The following is a 16,355-nucleotide window of genomic DNA, read 5'->3' on the forward strand; positions in this document are numbered from 1 at the left end:
GTCCGGACACCTTCAAGTTGCCAAGGTTGAGAAACACTGGTCTAGGAAATAGGAAACGGGAGGGAGACCGGGACCGTCTGAGCATGCGCGGAAGTGTGCGACCGCTTTTTTTTTTTTAAAATGTCTCTCGCTTCCTTCGCCAACCGGGCGCCCGCAGCACTGCATTGCAAAGCATAGATGACGGCAGACAGGCGGTGTGGAGACATACCGGATGACTTGACCAGGCGTTTTTAATTTGAAAATAAATAAGGGTGGGAGGGAGGCGGCACGTTTTGCCCCTTGTAGCATTTATTGCTAAAGAAACAGAACTATTTGTGCATTTAATAGATGCATACGGCCCCCAACTCCCAGTTGTTCACCTTTTATGCACGTTTTCTTAGAGGCGACGGCTTTGTGTGATGCAGTTGTTGGAGTGCTACATTTTTGCCCTGCAATGCTTGCATTATAGGACTTATTTGGAGCAAATGTAGCCTGCAAATGTGGAGCCTTCCCTACCCAATGCCTTCTGGACGTCAGACACAGATTAACAGAGTCGGAAGGGACCTTATAGGTCATCTAGTCCAACCCCGCACTCAAGCAGGAGACACTACACCGTTCCTGACAATCCAGCCTCTTCTTGAAAGCCTCCAGTGATGAAGCTCCCACAACCTCCAAAGGAAACTTCTGTTCCATGGGTTGTTCTCACTGTCAGGAAATCCCTCCTTATTTCTAGGTTGAATCTCTCCTTGGTCAGTTTCCATCCATTCTTCCTTGTCTGGCCTTCGGGGGCTTTGGAGAATAGCTTGATCCCCCCCTCTCTGTGGCAGCCCCTCAAATATTGGAAGACCGCTGTCCTGTCTCCCCTGATCCTTCTCTTCACTAGACTAGCCATGCCCAGTTCCTGCGACCGTTCTTCCTATGTTTTAGCCTCCAAGACCTTTGATCATCTTAGATAGATTCAGATTAACAGAGTTGGAAGGGACGTTGGAGGTCATCTAGTCCAACCCCCCACCCAAGCAGGAGACCCTACACCATTTCTGACAGATGGCAGTCCAGTCTCTTCTTGAAAGCCTCCAGGGATGAAGCTCCCACAACTTCCGAAGGCAACTTCTGTTCCATGGGTTGATTGCTCAGTCAGAAAATTCCTCCTTATTTCCAGGTTGAATCTCTCCTTGGTTAGTTTCCATCCATTCTTCCTTGTCTGGCCTTCAAATGTGCTTTGGAGAATAGCTTGACTCCCTCTTCTTTGGGGCAGCCCCTGAGATATTGGAAGACTGCTATCATGTCTCCCCTGGTCCTTCTTTTCCTTAAACTAGACATACCCAGTTCCTGCAACCGTTCTTCGTATGTTTTAGTCTCCAGTCCCCTAATCTTCTTTGTTGCTCTTCTCTGCACTCTTTCTAGAGTCTCTGCATCCCTTCTATAGTATGGAGACATTGCCTGCCTTACTGTAATTCTCAGCCATTAAGGATAATATTTGAGCCCTTCTGAATTTGAGCTGGACGGTCTCAGAGCAAATATAGACAAAAGAGCATTAGAAAGAACTTTTGCTTTTATTATTTTCAAGCTCGACAAAAATTGCACATGATTTTTTTTTTAAACTCCATCCCATCAGCGGCCTGGCAATCCAGAAATATCTTTCCTCTTTCAGTAGAAAACGTATATTAAAGCAGAAGCGATAATCCCAAGAACCCTGGGAACAGAGAATGCTGTAACCGCAGAAGATCTAACCGTCGTCTTCACTGCCCTGGGCCCGACAGGCTTTTATTCATGAACTGCCTTTTCACAAAACAGGTCCACCACTAGGAGAGAAGAAGAGATAAGTAACAGAAAAGCAGTTGTCACCAAAACCCACCACCGTCACTGAAACCAATATCCAAGACCCAAAGCTTCCTTTCAGGGGCTGAACTCCGAATAAGCTCTCTTTAAGATTGATGGGGAGGAAAGCGATGTCCAATCTAGACTGTATTCTAAAAAAGGCAGAGACATCACCCTGCCAACAAAAGGGCATCTAGTCAAGGCTTATGGTTTTCCCAGTTGCAACGGATGGCTGTGAAGGTTGGACCATAAGAGAGGCTGAGCGCCAAAGAATGGAGGCCTTTGAGCTCTGGTGCTGGAGAAGAAGACTCCTGCATTGAGTCCCTTGGACTGCAAGGCCATCCAACCGGTCAGTCCTAGAGGAAATCAACCCTGGCTGCTCTTTGGAAGGCCAGATCCTGAAGAGGAAACTCAAAGACTTTGGCCACCTAATGAGAAGGAGGAAGGACTCCCTGGAGAAGAGCCTCGTGCTGGGAACGATGGAGGGCAGAAGAAGAAGAAGGGGGCGGCAGAGAAGGAGGTGGATGGATGGAGTCACTGAAGCAGCCGGCCTGAGCTTCAATGGATTCCAGAGGATGGTAGAAAACAGGAAGGCCCGGAGGAACGTTGTCCATGGGGTCGTGATGGGTTGGACACAACTTCGCAACTAACAACAACATAGAAAAGATGAGGTAGGTAGGTAGGTAGGTAGGTAGGTAGGTAGGTAGATAGATAGATAGATAGATAGATAGATAGATAGATAGATAGATAGATAGATAGATAGATAGATAGATAGATAGATGAGATAGATAGATAGATAGATAGATAGATGATAGAGAGATAGATAGATAGATAGATAGATAGATAGATAGATAGATAGATAGATAGATAGATAGATAGATAAGATGGACTGCAAGGCCATCCAACCGGTCAGTCCTAGAGGAGATCCACCCTGGCTGCTCTTTAGAAGGCCGGATCCTGAAGAGGAAACTCAAAGACTTTGGCCACCTAATGAGAAGGAAGGACTCCCTGGAGAAGAGCCTCATGCTGGGAACGATGGAGGGCAGAAGAAGAAGAATGGGATGGTAGAGAAGGAGGTGGATGGATGGAGTCACCGAAGCAGCCGGCCTGAGCTTGAATGGACTCCAGGGGATGGTGGAGGACAGGAAGGCCTGGAGGAACGTTGTCCATGGGGCTGTGATGGGTCAGACACCACTTCGCGACTAACAACAACGAAGATTGATGCAGTCTTGAAATGTACCCAATATTTCAGATACTTTTCTGTTCTTTTCTATAAAAAGCAGCCTGCTACGGTTATGTCCTTGAACACAGCCAAAGCTCAACCAGGAAGAGGCGCTCACCTTGCTGGGCTTGTCAGTCTGGGGATCAAAGACCTTTTCGCAAAGCCTCAAGCCGGTTTCTTGCCTCAGTTGCTGCAAATACCCTCGCATAATCTCTGGAAGTAGAAAACAGCACAATTAGCTAGAAGGGGATTCCATTAAGAGTAGGAATACCCAACCTTTCGAACCTCCGGGACCACTAAATTCATAGTTTTAAATCCCGCGGACCACTAATAGGATCTGCCTAATGACCAGCGTGGCGGGCGTGGCTAGGTGGTCATGTGACTGGGTGGGCGTGGCCAACTCCATGTCATTCACGTCAAGTGGCGCCTCGCCAGCCTCTACCCGCCCCTCCTCGCCTGCCCGCCAGGGCTCCTTAGGGCCCCAACAGGAAGCAGTTGCTGGAGCTAAGCAGCCACCAGGAGAAAAAGTCCAGTTCAAATTGGATCTGGCCGAGAAGGAGGCTCAGCAGAAGCAACTCACTGAGGACTAGGAGCATGGGTTTTCCAAGCAGAGGGAAGGCCTGCGGGAGTGGCAAGGCCAGGTGCCGGCGCCTGGAGGCTCAGTGGGCTGAGATGGTCAGGCAGTTCCAGGCCATGATGCAGTCCCACTGGAACGAGGCCCTCCGGCTCTTCCCCACCAGCGGCTCTTCCCTCCAGCCTTCGCCCAAAGCCCCCCACCAGGAGGCTGAAGCAGACCCCAAGTCGGAATTCCTGTCCCCCTCCGACCCCCACAAAAAGACCCCAAAGGGGGAGACTCTCTGCAGCAACACAAGCGTTCATTGCACGTATCCATCCCAGGGGCCGCAGTTTGAGGGCAACAGATTTAGTGCAATGTAAAAAAGGCAAATAATTTTTCTGCGGACCACCAACATTTTCTCACCAGTTGCTGACTGCTGTGTTAGAGCACTTGAAAGTCAAAGAATTAAAGCTTAGGATTCTCCCCTTCCTCCCAAACCACCAGCTTCTTAGATTTTATTTATTTTATTTTATTTTTTGCAAAAGATCTGGCTTTCAGAGACCATATTAAAGCACGATTTAAGACTCTTTTTAACGGATGGATTTAAACCAGCCAGCCATGGAGCCGAAGTGGCGCAGAGTGTTAGGGTGCAGTACTGCAGGCCACTTCAGCTGACTGCTATCTGCAGTTCGGCGGTTCAAATCTCACCGGCTCAAGGTTGACTCAGCCTTCCATCCTTCCGAGGTGGGTGAAATGAGGACCCAGATTGTTGTTGGGGGCAATTTGCTGACTCAATTTGCTAAAAATCTGTAAACCGCTTAGAGAGGGCTGAAAGCCCTATGAAGCGGTATATAAGTCTAATAAATTAAATAAATAAATAAATTAAATAAATTAAATAAATTAAATAAATTAAATAAATTAAATAAATAAATAAATAAATAAATTAAATAAATTAAATAAATTAAATAAATAAATTAAATAAATTAAATAAATAAATTAAATAAATAAATAAATTAATTAAATAAATTAAATAAATAAAATAAATAAATAAATAAAATAAATAAATAAAATAAATAAAATAAATAAATAAATTAAACAAATTAAATAAATAAATAAATAAATAAATAAAGAAATTAAATCAACAAACAAATATTTCTGATGGCCTTTTTAGATGGATGTTTAAATCGGCTGCTCGGATGCAGGGAAATCGAGCTCTGGCATCGATCAGCAAACTGATTAATCATCCAATCCAATCGAATTAAAATAAACTCGGCATACTTTTGCCGACAGGAGTGGAAAAGCGTCCAATTAAACCTGGATTTTCAGTGACATGGAAAAAGCAACTAAACCATGGCTCAGCCACATATCATCCCAATGCTGTACACAGAATTAAGCTGCGCAAAACTCAGGTGTTCTCACATCTAACTAGCTGTGTTTATGAATGAGATTTGGCTAAACTAGCTTGCAATTTCCCCTTTTTTTTCCCCCTCCCCATAACCTGCTTACCTTCCTCCTGCTTATTGCTGGGTCTGGCATAAAGAGCATTCAGTGGGAATCCTGGTTCTCCGGGAATCGGGAAATTGGTGATCCCTAAAGTATACATTTCTTTTTCCCCTTGCCCTTTGGAATTGCACTGAAAAGAAAATCAAAAATGAAATCAAAACCAATTGCGGGTAAATTGTAACTCTGTAAAATAATCCCTTTTAAGGAGCAGGCTGTGTTTAGGGCGGGGGGAAAAAAATATGTCCCAATCATCTTACGATCTGCATTGTATTTTATTTATTTGGATTTCTGAGCTCATTTTTCCTTTTTTTACTTAAAAAGAGGCCCTGCTTTTTATTTTAAAGCACCGTGAAGCCCCCAGGGCCCATCCCCCCCTTACCTTCTGCAACTTTTTCAAGCACTCCGAAATATAGAGAGTTATGTAGATCAAGGTTCGGTCAGCTTCATTCTGCAAAAACGAAAGAATTCAAAAAGGAACTTATTTCCTTTTTCCCTTTAATTTCCCACCAAGAGGCTTCTTGGGGTGGGGGCACCTTTTGAGACCCCCCCCCCCTCTTCTCTTACCTTGATTTCGTAATTTTTAAAGAACACGTTGGCTTGAAATAGTAGATGGCCTCGTCAATTATGTCCATATCTTTGCTGGTGAGAAAGAATGAAAACCCATCATCTTTTGAGTCATGTGAAAGAAAGGACATTTTATAGCATAGCACTCAGACTTATATACCGCTTTACAGTGCTTTTACAGCCCTCTCTAAGCGGTTTACAGAGTCAGCCTCTTGCCCCCAACAATCTGGGTCCTCATTTTACCCACCTCGGAAGGACGGAAGGCTGAGTCAACTTGAGCCTGGTGGGATTTGAACTGCCAAATTGCAGGCAGCCCGGCAGTTCAGCAGACGTAGCCTGCAGTACCGCCCTCTAACCACTGCGCCACAGAGACTCAACATTTCCTAAAGATCACCCATAAACGTCTCCACGCAAGGAAGCTGTTGCAGCATGATACAATCCATAGAAGGGACCTTGGAGCTGGGAGGGACCCCAGGAGGTCATCTAGTCCAACCCCATGTTCAAAGAGGAGACCCTTATAGACTCATAGGAGGACAGAGCCGGAAGGGACCTCGAGGAGGTCATCTAGTCCAACCCCATGTTCAAAGAGGGGACCCTTATAGAATCATAGGAGGACAGAGCCGGAAGGGACCTCGGAGGTCATCTAGTCCAACCCCATGTTCAAAAGGGGGACCCTTACAGAATCAAAGAAGGACAGAGCCGGAAGGGACCTCGGAGGTCATCTAGTCCAACCCCATGTTCAAAAGAGAGACCCTTATAGAATCTAGAAGGACAGAGCCAGAAGGGACCTCGGAGGTCATCTAGTCCAACCCAATGTTCAAAGAGGAGACCCTTATAGAATCATGGGACAGAGCCAGAAGGGACCTCGGAGGTCATTAGTCCAACCCCATGTTCAAAGAGGGGACCCTTATAGAATCATAGGAGGACAGAGGGAAGGGACCTCGAGAGGTCATCTAGTCCAACCCCATGTTCAAAGAGGAGACCCTTATAGAATCATAGAAGGACGTAGCCGGAAGGGACCTCGGAGGTCATCTAGTCCAAACCCCTGTTCAAGGAAGAGACTGTTACAGAATCATAGGACAGAGCTGGAAGGGACCTTGGAGGTCATCCATCCCAACCCTCTGCTCAATACATCCCCCTTATTATTAACACTTCTGTGCTGCGCCAAAAAACCAGAGAATTAACAACAGCACAATGACAATCCAGTACCTTATCTTAGAATAAGGCCACAGACCAACAGGCATGGGTGCAAAAACCCCAAATCTCCCCAAATATTTTCTCTTAGAACAATGATTTTTCAAGCCATAGGATTAGCTGGCAGGGGAATTCTGGACTTGAAGTCCACCCATCTCAAAGTTTCTAAACTGAGGAAGCCAATATTGGATTTGATGAAGGGACAGGGGCTAAGACCCAGAGCTTGTTGATCAGAAAGGTCGGCAGTTCGACGGTTCGAATCCCCCAGCGCCGCGTAACGGAGGGAGACCCCCGTTACTCATCCCAGCTTCTGCCAACCTAGCAGTTCGAAAGCAGGTTAAAAATGCAAGTAGAAAACAGGAACCACCTTTGGTGGGAAGGGAACAGCGCTTCCGTGCGCCTTTGCGTTCAGTCATGCCGGCCACATGACCACGGAGGCGTCTTGGACAGCGCTGGTTCTTTGGCTTTGAAACGGAGATGAGCAGCGCCCCCTAGAGTCGGGAAAGGACTAGCCCATAGGTGCGAGGGAACCTTTAGGGTTTAATCTTGGACACAAGGATAAGCTAGAGTAGATTCATCCAGAGTGGACTTACTTTCGCGAGGAGCCGGTCCTTTGAACTGACTTCGGATGGGCAAGAGAGCCATGTTCCCCACCAGTTTGTTATCGGGGTCCATCAGAGTGGAGTGATAGGCCTGGGAGGGGAAGAGAGGGTGGGGGTGGGTTGATTGCCAGCGAAGGAAGGACCACGCACGGGGCGAAATAGTGGGGGGGCTTCCGGATCTCCTTCGAAACCTTCAGAAGATGCCGCTCCCCCCCCCCCCAGATCTGCTTTGAGAGCCGAAAGCCGCTAGGAATGCCGAGGTGGGTCGGCAACCTACGGGCCCACCGGCTCCAACCTGGCCCATAGAAATAACCGCAGTCCAGCATTTTGTTCCCTATTCAGGGGGAGAAAGAGGGAGCCTAACCTTCCACCAGACTCGGGGTTCTACCCATGGATTGATTTTTCTTCACAGGGAGCCCCAACCTGGCGCCCCCCCCCCCAATGTCCTGCCCCACATCCCCCCCTCCTCTACAAGATCAGAAATGGGAGTTATGGGGTCGCCCCTCTGCCCTGGCAGCCCCTCCCTGTGCCCTGGCCCCCCTTCTGCCCTGGTACCCCCCTCCATGTATCCTGGCAACGCCTCCCTCTGCCCTGGCATCCCCTCCCTGGTGTCCTGGCAGCCCCTCCCTGTGCCCTCGCCCCCCCTTCTCCCTGGCACCCCTCTATGTGTCCTGGGAGCCCCTCCCTGTGTTCTGGGAGCCCCTCCCTCTGCCCTGGTACCCCCTCCCTGTGTACTGGGAGCCAAGGTGGCGCAGTGGTTAAATGCAGCACTGCAGGCTACTGCTAGATCAGCAGTTCAGCGGTTCAAATCTCACCGGCTCAGGGTTGACTCAGCCTTCCATCCTGCCGAGGTGGGTAAAATGAGGACCCGGATTGTTTGGGGGCAATATGCTGACTCTCTGTAAACCGCTTAGAGAGGGCTGAAAGCCCTATGAAGCGGTATAAGTCTATGCTATTGCTATTGCTTCCTCTGCCCTGGCAGCCCCTCCCTCTGCCCTGGCCCCCCTTCTGCCCATGGCACCCCCCTCCATGTGTCCTGGCAGCCCCTCCCTGTGCCCTTGCCCCCCCCTTCTGCCCTGGCACCCCCTCCATGTGTCCTGGGAGCCCCTCCCTGTGCCCTGCCCCCCCTTCTGGCCCTGGTACCCCCTCCGTGGTGTCCTGGAACCCCCTCCCTCTGCCCTGGCACCCCCTCCCTGTGTCCTGGGAGCCCCCCCCCCTCTGCCCTGCAGCCCCTCCCTGTGCCCACCGCCCCCCTGGTTCTAGAGAAAGAGATGGAAGTCAGGGGAGGGGCAAGCAACCTCACCCCCTCACCCCCCCAGCCCCCCTCCAAGCCCAGGATGGGCAGAGAAACAGGATGGGGGTTCTTCCCCCCCAAGGGCTGAAATGGGTGGGTGGGAGAGAGCAGGCAAGACCCCCCCTCCCCACCTTGCCCCAATCCAATGACAGCCATGTTCAGCCAAGCCCTTCCGGCCCCACCCTGGGGAGCAGACAAGCACCAAACACCCACCGCCGCACCCCAAAAGGCACACTCAGCTTTGTGTTAAGTTGTGTGTCCATCGTCCTTCCTGCTTTCTCATTCCCCCCCCCCAACTCAACCCCCCCCCCCCACAAGCCTGCAACGCCTCCGCCTGGCCCGGTTGGGCTTGCAAGCAGCAGGCCCCTCCTCCGGGCGACCCCCGGCCCGGCTGCCCCTTCCCCTCACCGCATCTCGTGGTTCCTCCGGGCAGGGAAGCAGCTTCGGGAGAGGCGAATCTCCGGTGCAGTGGCGGCGGCGGCCTCGCTTCCTTCCTCTTCCAGCTGCGCGGGGAGGAGGGGGCCGGCAGGGGGCGCCGGACAGCAGCGCGGCTGGCCGGGCTCGGCGGACTTCCACTCCGGCATGCCCCGGATGGGCGCGGAGCCTTGTGGGAAGCGGAGGTCCGCACATCTGCCTCTGCTCAGGGCTGGAGCCACTCAACAGCCTCTGTGCTAATTTACTCAGGCAGATTTTTGTGGCAATATAATATAATAATAATATAATATAATAATATAATATAATATAATATAATAATAATATAATCTAGATAATATAATAATATAATATAATATAATATAATATAATATAATAATATAATATAATATATAATATAATATAAATAAATATAAATAATATAATATAATAATAAAGATAAATAATATAATAATATAATATAAGATAATAAATTATAATATAATATAATATAATATAATATAATATAAATTATAATATATGATAATATATCATAATAAATTATTAATTGTAATATAGTATAATATACATATATAATTATTACATAATTTATTATTTCTCATTATTATTAATCATGAAACTCAGCCAACTGAGCATTTTTGAATGTTCAGTTGGCTGAGTTTTCATGTTTAATAGCAATAGCAATAGCAGTTCGACTTATATACCGCTTCATAGGGCTTCCAGCCCTCTCTAAGCGGTTTACAGAGTCAGCATATTGCCCCAACAACAATCGGGTCTCATTTCACCCACCTCGGACGGATGGAAGGCTGAGGTCAACCTTGAGACCGGTGAGATTTGAACCGCTGAACTGCAGCTAACAGTCAGCTGAAGTGGCCTGCAATGCTGCACCCTAACACTGCGGCTCTTGATTATAACTGTACAATCTGTAATATCACCTAGCAAGAACAACTGAGGAGTAAACTTTATTCTCTTTTTAAGAATATTTTGAATAATCCACCATTATTTTTTTATCTAAATGCTTTGACCTGCAATTGTGATTATTAAATGAGATGAAATCTATGCTATTCAGTCAGCTGAAATGGGCCTGCAGTACTGCACCCTAACCACTGCGCCACCTCGGGTCTTTAATTTAATAATAATAAAAAAATTATATAATAATTATATATTATATTAAAATATTGTTATTATTATTGAAACTTTGTAGGTCATCCAATTTTCAATGACTGGTCAGCCAGATGTTCAGACTGGATTTGGCATTTCTGTTCACTCATCGACTCCTTCTCAAGGCAGATGTTATTGTTTTATAATATTAATACGATTGTTGATAAAATAACAATATTTAATATTGAACACTAATTGGTTCAATATTAAAGCTATCAGCATAGGATTATTATCACTAGGTAAAGGTTCCCCTTGCACGTATGTGCTAGTCGTTCCTGACTCTAGAGGGCGGTGCTCATCTCCGTTTCAAACTGAAGAGCCAGCGCTGTCTGAAGACGCCTCCGTGGTCATGTGGCCGGCATGACTCAATGCCAAAGGCGCACGGAACGCTGTTCCCTTCCCACCAAAGGTGGTTCCTATTTTCCTACTTGCATTTTTTTTACCTGCTTTTGAACTGCTAGGTTGGCAGAATCTGGGACAAGTCACGGGAGCTCCCTCCGTTATGCAGCTCTGGGGATTCGAACCACCGAAGTGCCGACCTTTCTGATCGACAAGCTCAGCATTTTAACCACTGAGCCACCACATCCCTCTTCCTATCATTACTGTTTATTAAAATTGTATGCCACCTGATTCTCAATGAGCTACCCAGTAGCTCACACACCAACAAGAAATGACAATAAAAATATTTTTTTTTAAGTAACAAGTGCCATGAACTGGGGGGTGAGGGGAGGGGTCTCCTTTTTCCTTGGCCAGCATGAAAATGTTTTTGCCATCCCCTTTTCTTACCTGCAGTAGCCTTTAAATAAGGACTGACTGTGTGAGGTCAAAACTACACCTGTTCAATTTCCGTCTGCACCTGGCTGCCACTGGCAGATGAGGAATAGTTTTAAGCCCAAGTCCCGAAAATTATACTGCACGCAATTGCCATAAAATAATAAACATTTCTGAATTTCGTTTCTCTAAGTAAACCAACCACAGAGCTATAAATTACACCTTGGCGTTTCTTTTCCACTCACTCAGGAAACCACCAAGAGGAAGAAAAACACGAAACACAATAATTTATTTCTTACAACGCGGACTTCGTGTCTTCCAAAAATAAAACTTTGTGGCGCGATCCGTTTTTTTTTAATGTTAAACCCCTTCGTGGGTTAAAAAAAAACCCCACCCCTTGTCCTTTGACGGCTCCAAGAGTTTGTGAATTTTGAAACGCAGCGTGGAGAAAAAAACGCGATGCCAATTTCATCTGGATTTGAATGAAATATCGAAAACTGTCATTCATCCACTCCATCCTGGAAGAATTCGTCAAAAGCTGAAGATTTGTCTTCCTCTTTATCCTGTACAAAAACACAACATTTTCATTTTAGAATGACGTAAAACCGCATTGTTGTGGCCCGCCAGTGGCCACTGAAGCTGGCAGCAGATTCGGACAGTGAGGAAGTTGGGGAGGAACCTGAAGTCTGGGGGAGGCTCTGAGGAGGGCTCTGTGTCGGAGGCAGAGAGGGGATCAGGGCCGTCTGACAGTTATCAGCTGCCTTCGGAGTCAGACATCAGTGAGGCAGAAGAACAGCTGGAGCCTGTCCCAGTGTGTCCAGACGAAGGGAACAGCTAAAGAACAGGGGTCGACTCGGGAGTAAGGCCACAGGTGGACGGTGAATGGCCCCTCCCAGAGGGAATAAAAGAGGAGCGACGGGGGGAGTGGAGTTTGCAGGAGATCATTAGTTCATTCCAATTATTGCGGCGTCTGAAAGATCTCGGCCTGGCCACTCTCCAAGCCTGATCAAGGTCGCTAATGGTGAACTATCTTGAAAGACGGTGGGAGAGGAAAGATTTTGCTGGAGAGGAATTCACTGTACATTAAATAAAAAAGGATTTATCGGCACGAGGACTCGGCTTCGTGCTGCTGGGGAAGCCTAGGCACAACGCTGAATTTCTAGGTGCTTAAAATAACCCTGACTTTGGTGGGTTAAAATTGGAGGGTGGATCCTGAAGGAAAATGACGCCGGCTTTTACCCAAAAGGATTCGGCACACCCTCCTCACCTTTGGCTCCTTAAATTCAGGTCCTCCCCGTACTGAAGGAGAAATCAATGTGCTGCAGGACGATGTTGATGCTCTCCTCGTCGGAGCGATCGAGTGGCAGGAAGCGAACCAGGCTGTAATCGTCGATCTAAACAAAACACAACGCCGTCAAAGAGAGGAAAAACCAAAACCTGAATCGGTTGTTGTTAACCTCATCCTTCGCGCAGTGGGACGTCTTATTCATCTCTTGTTCAGGATTCGGGGAACGATGTAAAGTTCCCGTGGTTCGTCCATGAGGCCAATGTGGAGAAAAGACACGGACACGATCTTTCTCGGGATGGAGCGACCCAGATTGGGGGTCTGAGAGCCCCTTTTATTGAGATAGGACAAAGGCAGGAGGAGCAATAGCATTGTGATTAAAACACGCTGTAAAAGTACAGTTTCTAATCTACTGCTCCGGGAAGTTCTGTTCTATATATGGTCAAATCCTGGGCTCATTGGTAGGGCACATCTCAGGATGTTATGTTATGCACTATCAGGATGTATATGGCGTTTTAGGAGTTTGTTTTCTCCTGTGTGGTCAGCGTGGCTCTGCATGCCCCGTTATGAACTGGGCCATGGGGTGACCCACACCTACACAAGGAACTATATTACAACAGAACGACTTTTCCCCATTTGCCACAAGTAAGGGGCACTATTAATCTTCGCTCCTCGGGAGCCACGCGTGGAAAGAAACAACCGCCACTTACCAAGCCACAGATCGCTTGGTTAACTTCTTAAACCGCCGGCTTTTGAGTAGATCTGTGGAATCGTCCAAGGCAGAATACATATCGGGGTCCAGATACCTGGAAAAAAATGGGACTAGATTCATTAAACCAACACAACTATCCATGCTGGCTTTAATATTCCTCCCTTCCTCCCCTCCCATGTCTCCTCATCCTTGCTTTTGTTAAGGTAATAACAATTTAATCGCCAGCCAGCTGTTGTAAGGCTGTAAACTGAGATGACGACAGGATGAGTCAGCACGGTTACTGCCCCTTTAAGAAGCTGTATATATACACGGGAGGCCATGTGAGGGCGTTTCCTCTCTCCTCACTATCTATCTTCATTGTACTTCTCCTGCAGAGTTGAGGATTGATTTGCTGCTAGTATTTGCCTAAAAAAAATTGTACTTCATTTATGCTCGGCAAGAAGCGAAATCTAGAAGGTCAAATGAAGTGGAGGGTTGAAAGCAACCTTCCCAGCGTCAAAATTCCAAGCAAAGTGGCAGCCGTTCCTCGCTCAGACTTACTTCTCGATCTTCGCTTTTTGCTTTCTTGCTCAGCAAATCCATCTTGGACATGACGTTGATCTGGGGGATCTCTAGGGAAACCATAGCGCTCAGAGCAGCCATCGCACCGGAAATAAACTACCACCGGAAGGAGACAGGGAAGAAAAAGAAAAATCACACGTAAGGTCTGAGTATGCCCATTCCCCAAAATGTTACTCATTTAATGCCCACAGAAGGGCCACTCTAAACGCAAACAAATAATTCTGCCACCATACAGGACAAACTGAAAAACATCTCGCCGATCGTCCACGGCGGGGGGGGGGAGGGGGGAATTCAATTTTTCAACACTTCTGAATCAGTACCATTATTCTGACTGAGGCTTCCCAAGAGCATGAAGCCAACCCCTTTTATTAATTTGCTCCTTCACATCCAGCAAAGTCTTTCGAGGGAGGATTTACGGTCACAGACCTTATCTGGCTTGGAGAGCTGCCAGGCGATCTCTGCAGAACTTGGCCAGGAGCCTCGGAGAGTCACAAACCAATGAAGCGAACTAATGGTCTCCTGCAAACTCCACTCCCCTGTCGCTCCTCTTTTATTCCCTCTGGGAGGGGCCATTCACCGTCCACCTGTGGCCTTACTCCCGACCCCTGTTCTTTAGCTGTTCCCTTCGTCTGGCAGCTCTGGGAACAGGCTCCAGCTGTTCTTCTGCCTCACTGATCTCTGCCTCTGCTGATAACTGGCATACGGCCCTCTCTGCCTCCGACACAGAGCCTTCCTCAGAGCCTTCCCCAGACTCCAGGACTGGCCCCGCTTCCTCCCCAACCCTCCTCACTGTCTGAACCTGCCGCCAGCTCCGTTAGCCGCTGGTGGGCCGCAACAACCATAAGATACCTTAAAGATTCCACCATGAATTGAGAATCTACAAGGAAAACCACCGCAGACAGTGGAATTCCCACTGTTGCAGCTTCTCTACAAACTGTTTCATCACCGGCAAGTGAGTGTAGAGTTCAATCTGACCTAACAAAAAAGGACAAATAAGTTTATTCGTTTCAAAATATCCTTCTCCCAATCCACAGAAGAAAACCTCAGGGAAGATATTTAAAACCAGAGGGGAAAAAATCAGATATCAGTCAAAAAACAATCACAGACTGACTGGGTATTTGTGTGTGCTGGAGAAACCAGAAAGAGAGAGACTATCTCTTTGACTATCGTAAAATGAGATATATCTTCCCTCTTTGCTTTTTTATCATACCAAAGTTTACATGTTTCTTCCACACTAAGATTTCAAGGCCACCAAGCGCCAGAAAGGTTTCTAGCCACTGAATTTCCGCCGCTTGGGACTTCTGTTTATTAAATAAAATTTAATACCTTTTATCAAACTTATTTACTTATCCACATTTTATGCTTCCTCTCCCCCTATAAAGGATAAATTTTCCATTTTTAACTGAAAACCAAACAAAATAAACCCCCAGAGATCCTCATCTTCATCCAAGGATACAGAAAAAAAAATATATAATCTTACACCTTTCCTCGCTTACCTGGGCAATCGAATAGGATGTAATCATCTTCCACGTGACCAAGGCATTCTTCCAGCCAATCCAAATTGTTTGCAAAATATTCCATGCAAAAAACTAAGCCGCCGTTGGGGCCGAACCGGAGGGAATCGTCTTCCATGACGTCGTCCACCTCAATCAACTCTCGGATATCTGAAAGGCAAAAGAGGGGAGACGGGGACCCAACTCTAATGAAACTCCGTACTGGCAACAGGAAGGGCATCGGCCAATAAACACTCACCCCCCGCAAGGGATTATGGGTCATTAATTGATGATGATGATGTTGGGACTCAAAGGAATCCCGATGGATACATTCTGATGAGCTGGCTTCTGCCTCAACCCAAATTAGCTCGTTGAATTGTGGGTCCCTTGATGTCCCAGGTAAATCCCAGTTTTGGGAGGGGGGGGGCATCCTTACCTGCCATAACATCGTAGTCGAAGTGTTCTGCTGCCGGATCCAGGTTCACCACCTGCACCGAACGGGTTGAGGGATTCGCAGTGCTGGACCATGATGGAGCAGTAGGTGCTCTGGAAGAGGAGAGACTCGGTTAGCCGGGGTTGGGGGGGGGGGGCTGCAACAAGCCTCCCACCCAACTACCCAGGATCTCAGGTTGGCAACTCACCTGCCCACAAGGGTGGAAATCAAGGCACGAGGGGGGAGAAAAAAAGGGTGGATGTGGAGACAGTGGAACTACCAGCCACTAGATGGAACTCCAATCCCCAGAATGGATGTGGAGACAGTGGAACTGCCAGCCACTAGATGGGACTCCAATCCCCAGAATGGATGTGGAGACAGTGGAGCTACCAGCCACTAGATGGGACTCCAATCCCCAGAATGGATGTGGAGACAGTGGAACTGCCAGCCACTAGATGGGACTCCGATCCCCAGAAGGATGTGGAGACAGTGGAACTACCAGCCACTAGATGGGACTCCAATCCCCAGAATTCCCCAGCCAGCATGCTGAAGTTGGAGGGGGGTTGGACTAGATGACCTCCAAGGTCCCTTCCCACTCTCTTACTGCCCCCACCCCATCTTTTAAGTTGCCAAGCTGGGAAAAACATTGCCCTGGAAGCTTCCCCCAACACACACACACAAGAGAGCTGGTAGCCCACCCACCCCCCACTCCCAGACTCACCTTCCCGCTCCCCGCAGGCCCCATCACCAGCTGGGCATAGCGAGGCATGGTGCC

The 16,355-nt window shown here is 47.7% G+C and overlaps 2 protein-coding genes across 2 annotated transcripts; both read right to left on the reverse strand.

Moving 5' to 3' along the window:
- Positions 1-1,513: 1,513 nt before the first annotated feature.
- ARPC3 (actin related protein 2/3 complex subunit 3) lies at positions 1,514-9,145 on the reverse strand. The gene is given in 8 exon segments (XM_032229340.1): positions 1,514-1,781; positions 3,138-3,232; positions 5,082-5,208; positions 5,458-5,526; positions 5,643-5,674; positions 5,677-5,717; positions 7,426-7,629; positions 9,141-9,145. Coding segments are annotated over 8 exon segments (636 nt in total). The 3' UTR covers positions 1,514-1,718.
- A 2,220-nt stretch (positions 9,146-11,365) lies between these two features.
- Positions 11,366-16,349, reverse strand: GPN3 (GPN-loop GTPase 3). Its single transcript, XM_032229750.1, is given in 12 exon segments — positions 11,366-11,659; positions 12,364-12,382; positions 12,384-12,490; positions 13,092-13,105; positions 13,108-13,194; positions 13,642-13,750; positions 14,494-14,550; positions 14,553-14,629; positions 15,151-15,318; positions 15,584-15,647; positions 15,649-15,693; positions 16,302-16,349. Coding segments are annotated over 12 exon segments (858 nt in total). The 3' UTR covers positions 11,366-11,596.
- Between the last annotated feature and the right edge of the window lie 6 nt (positions 16,350-16,355).

This window comes from Thamnophis elegans, chromosome 13 (genome assembly GCF_009769535.1).
Source record: "Thamnophis elegans isolate rThaEle1 chromosome 13, rThaEle1.pri, whole genome shotgun sequence".
Taxonomy (NCBI): domain Eukaryota; kingdom Metazoa; phylum Chordata; class Lepidosauria; order Squamata; family Colubridae; genus Thamnophis; species Thamnophis elegans.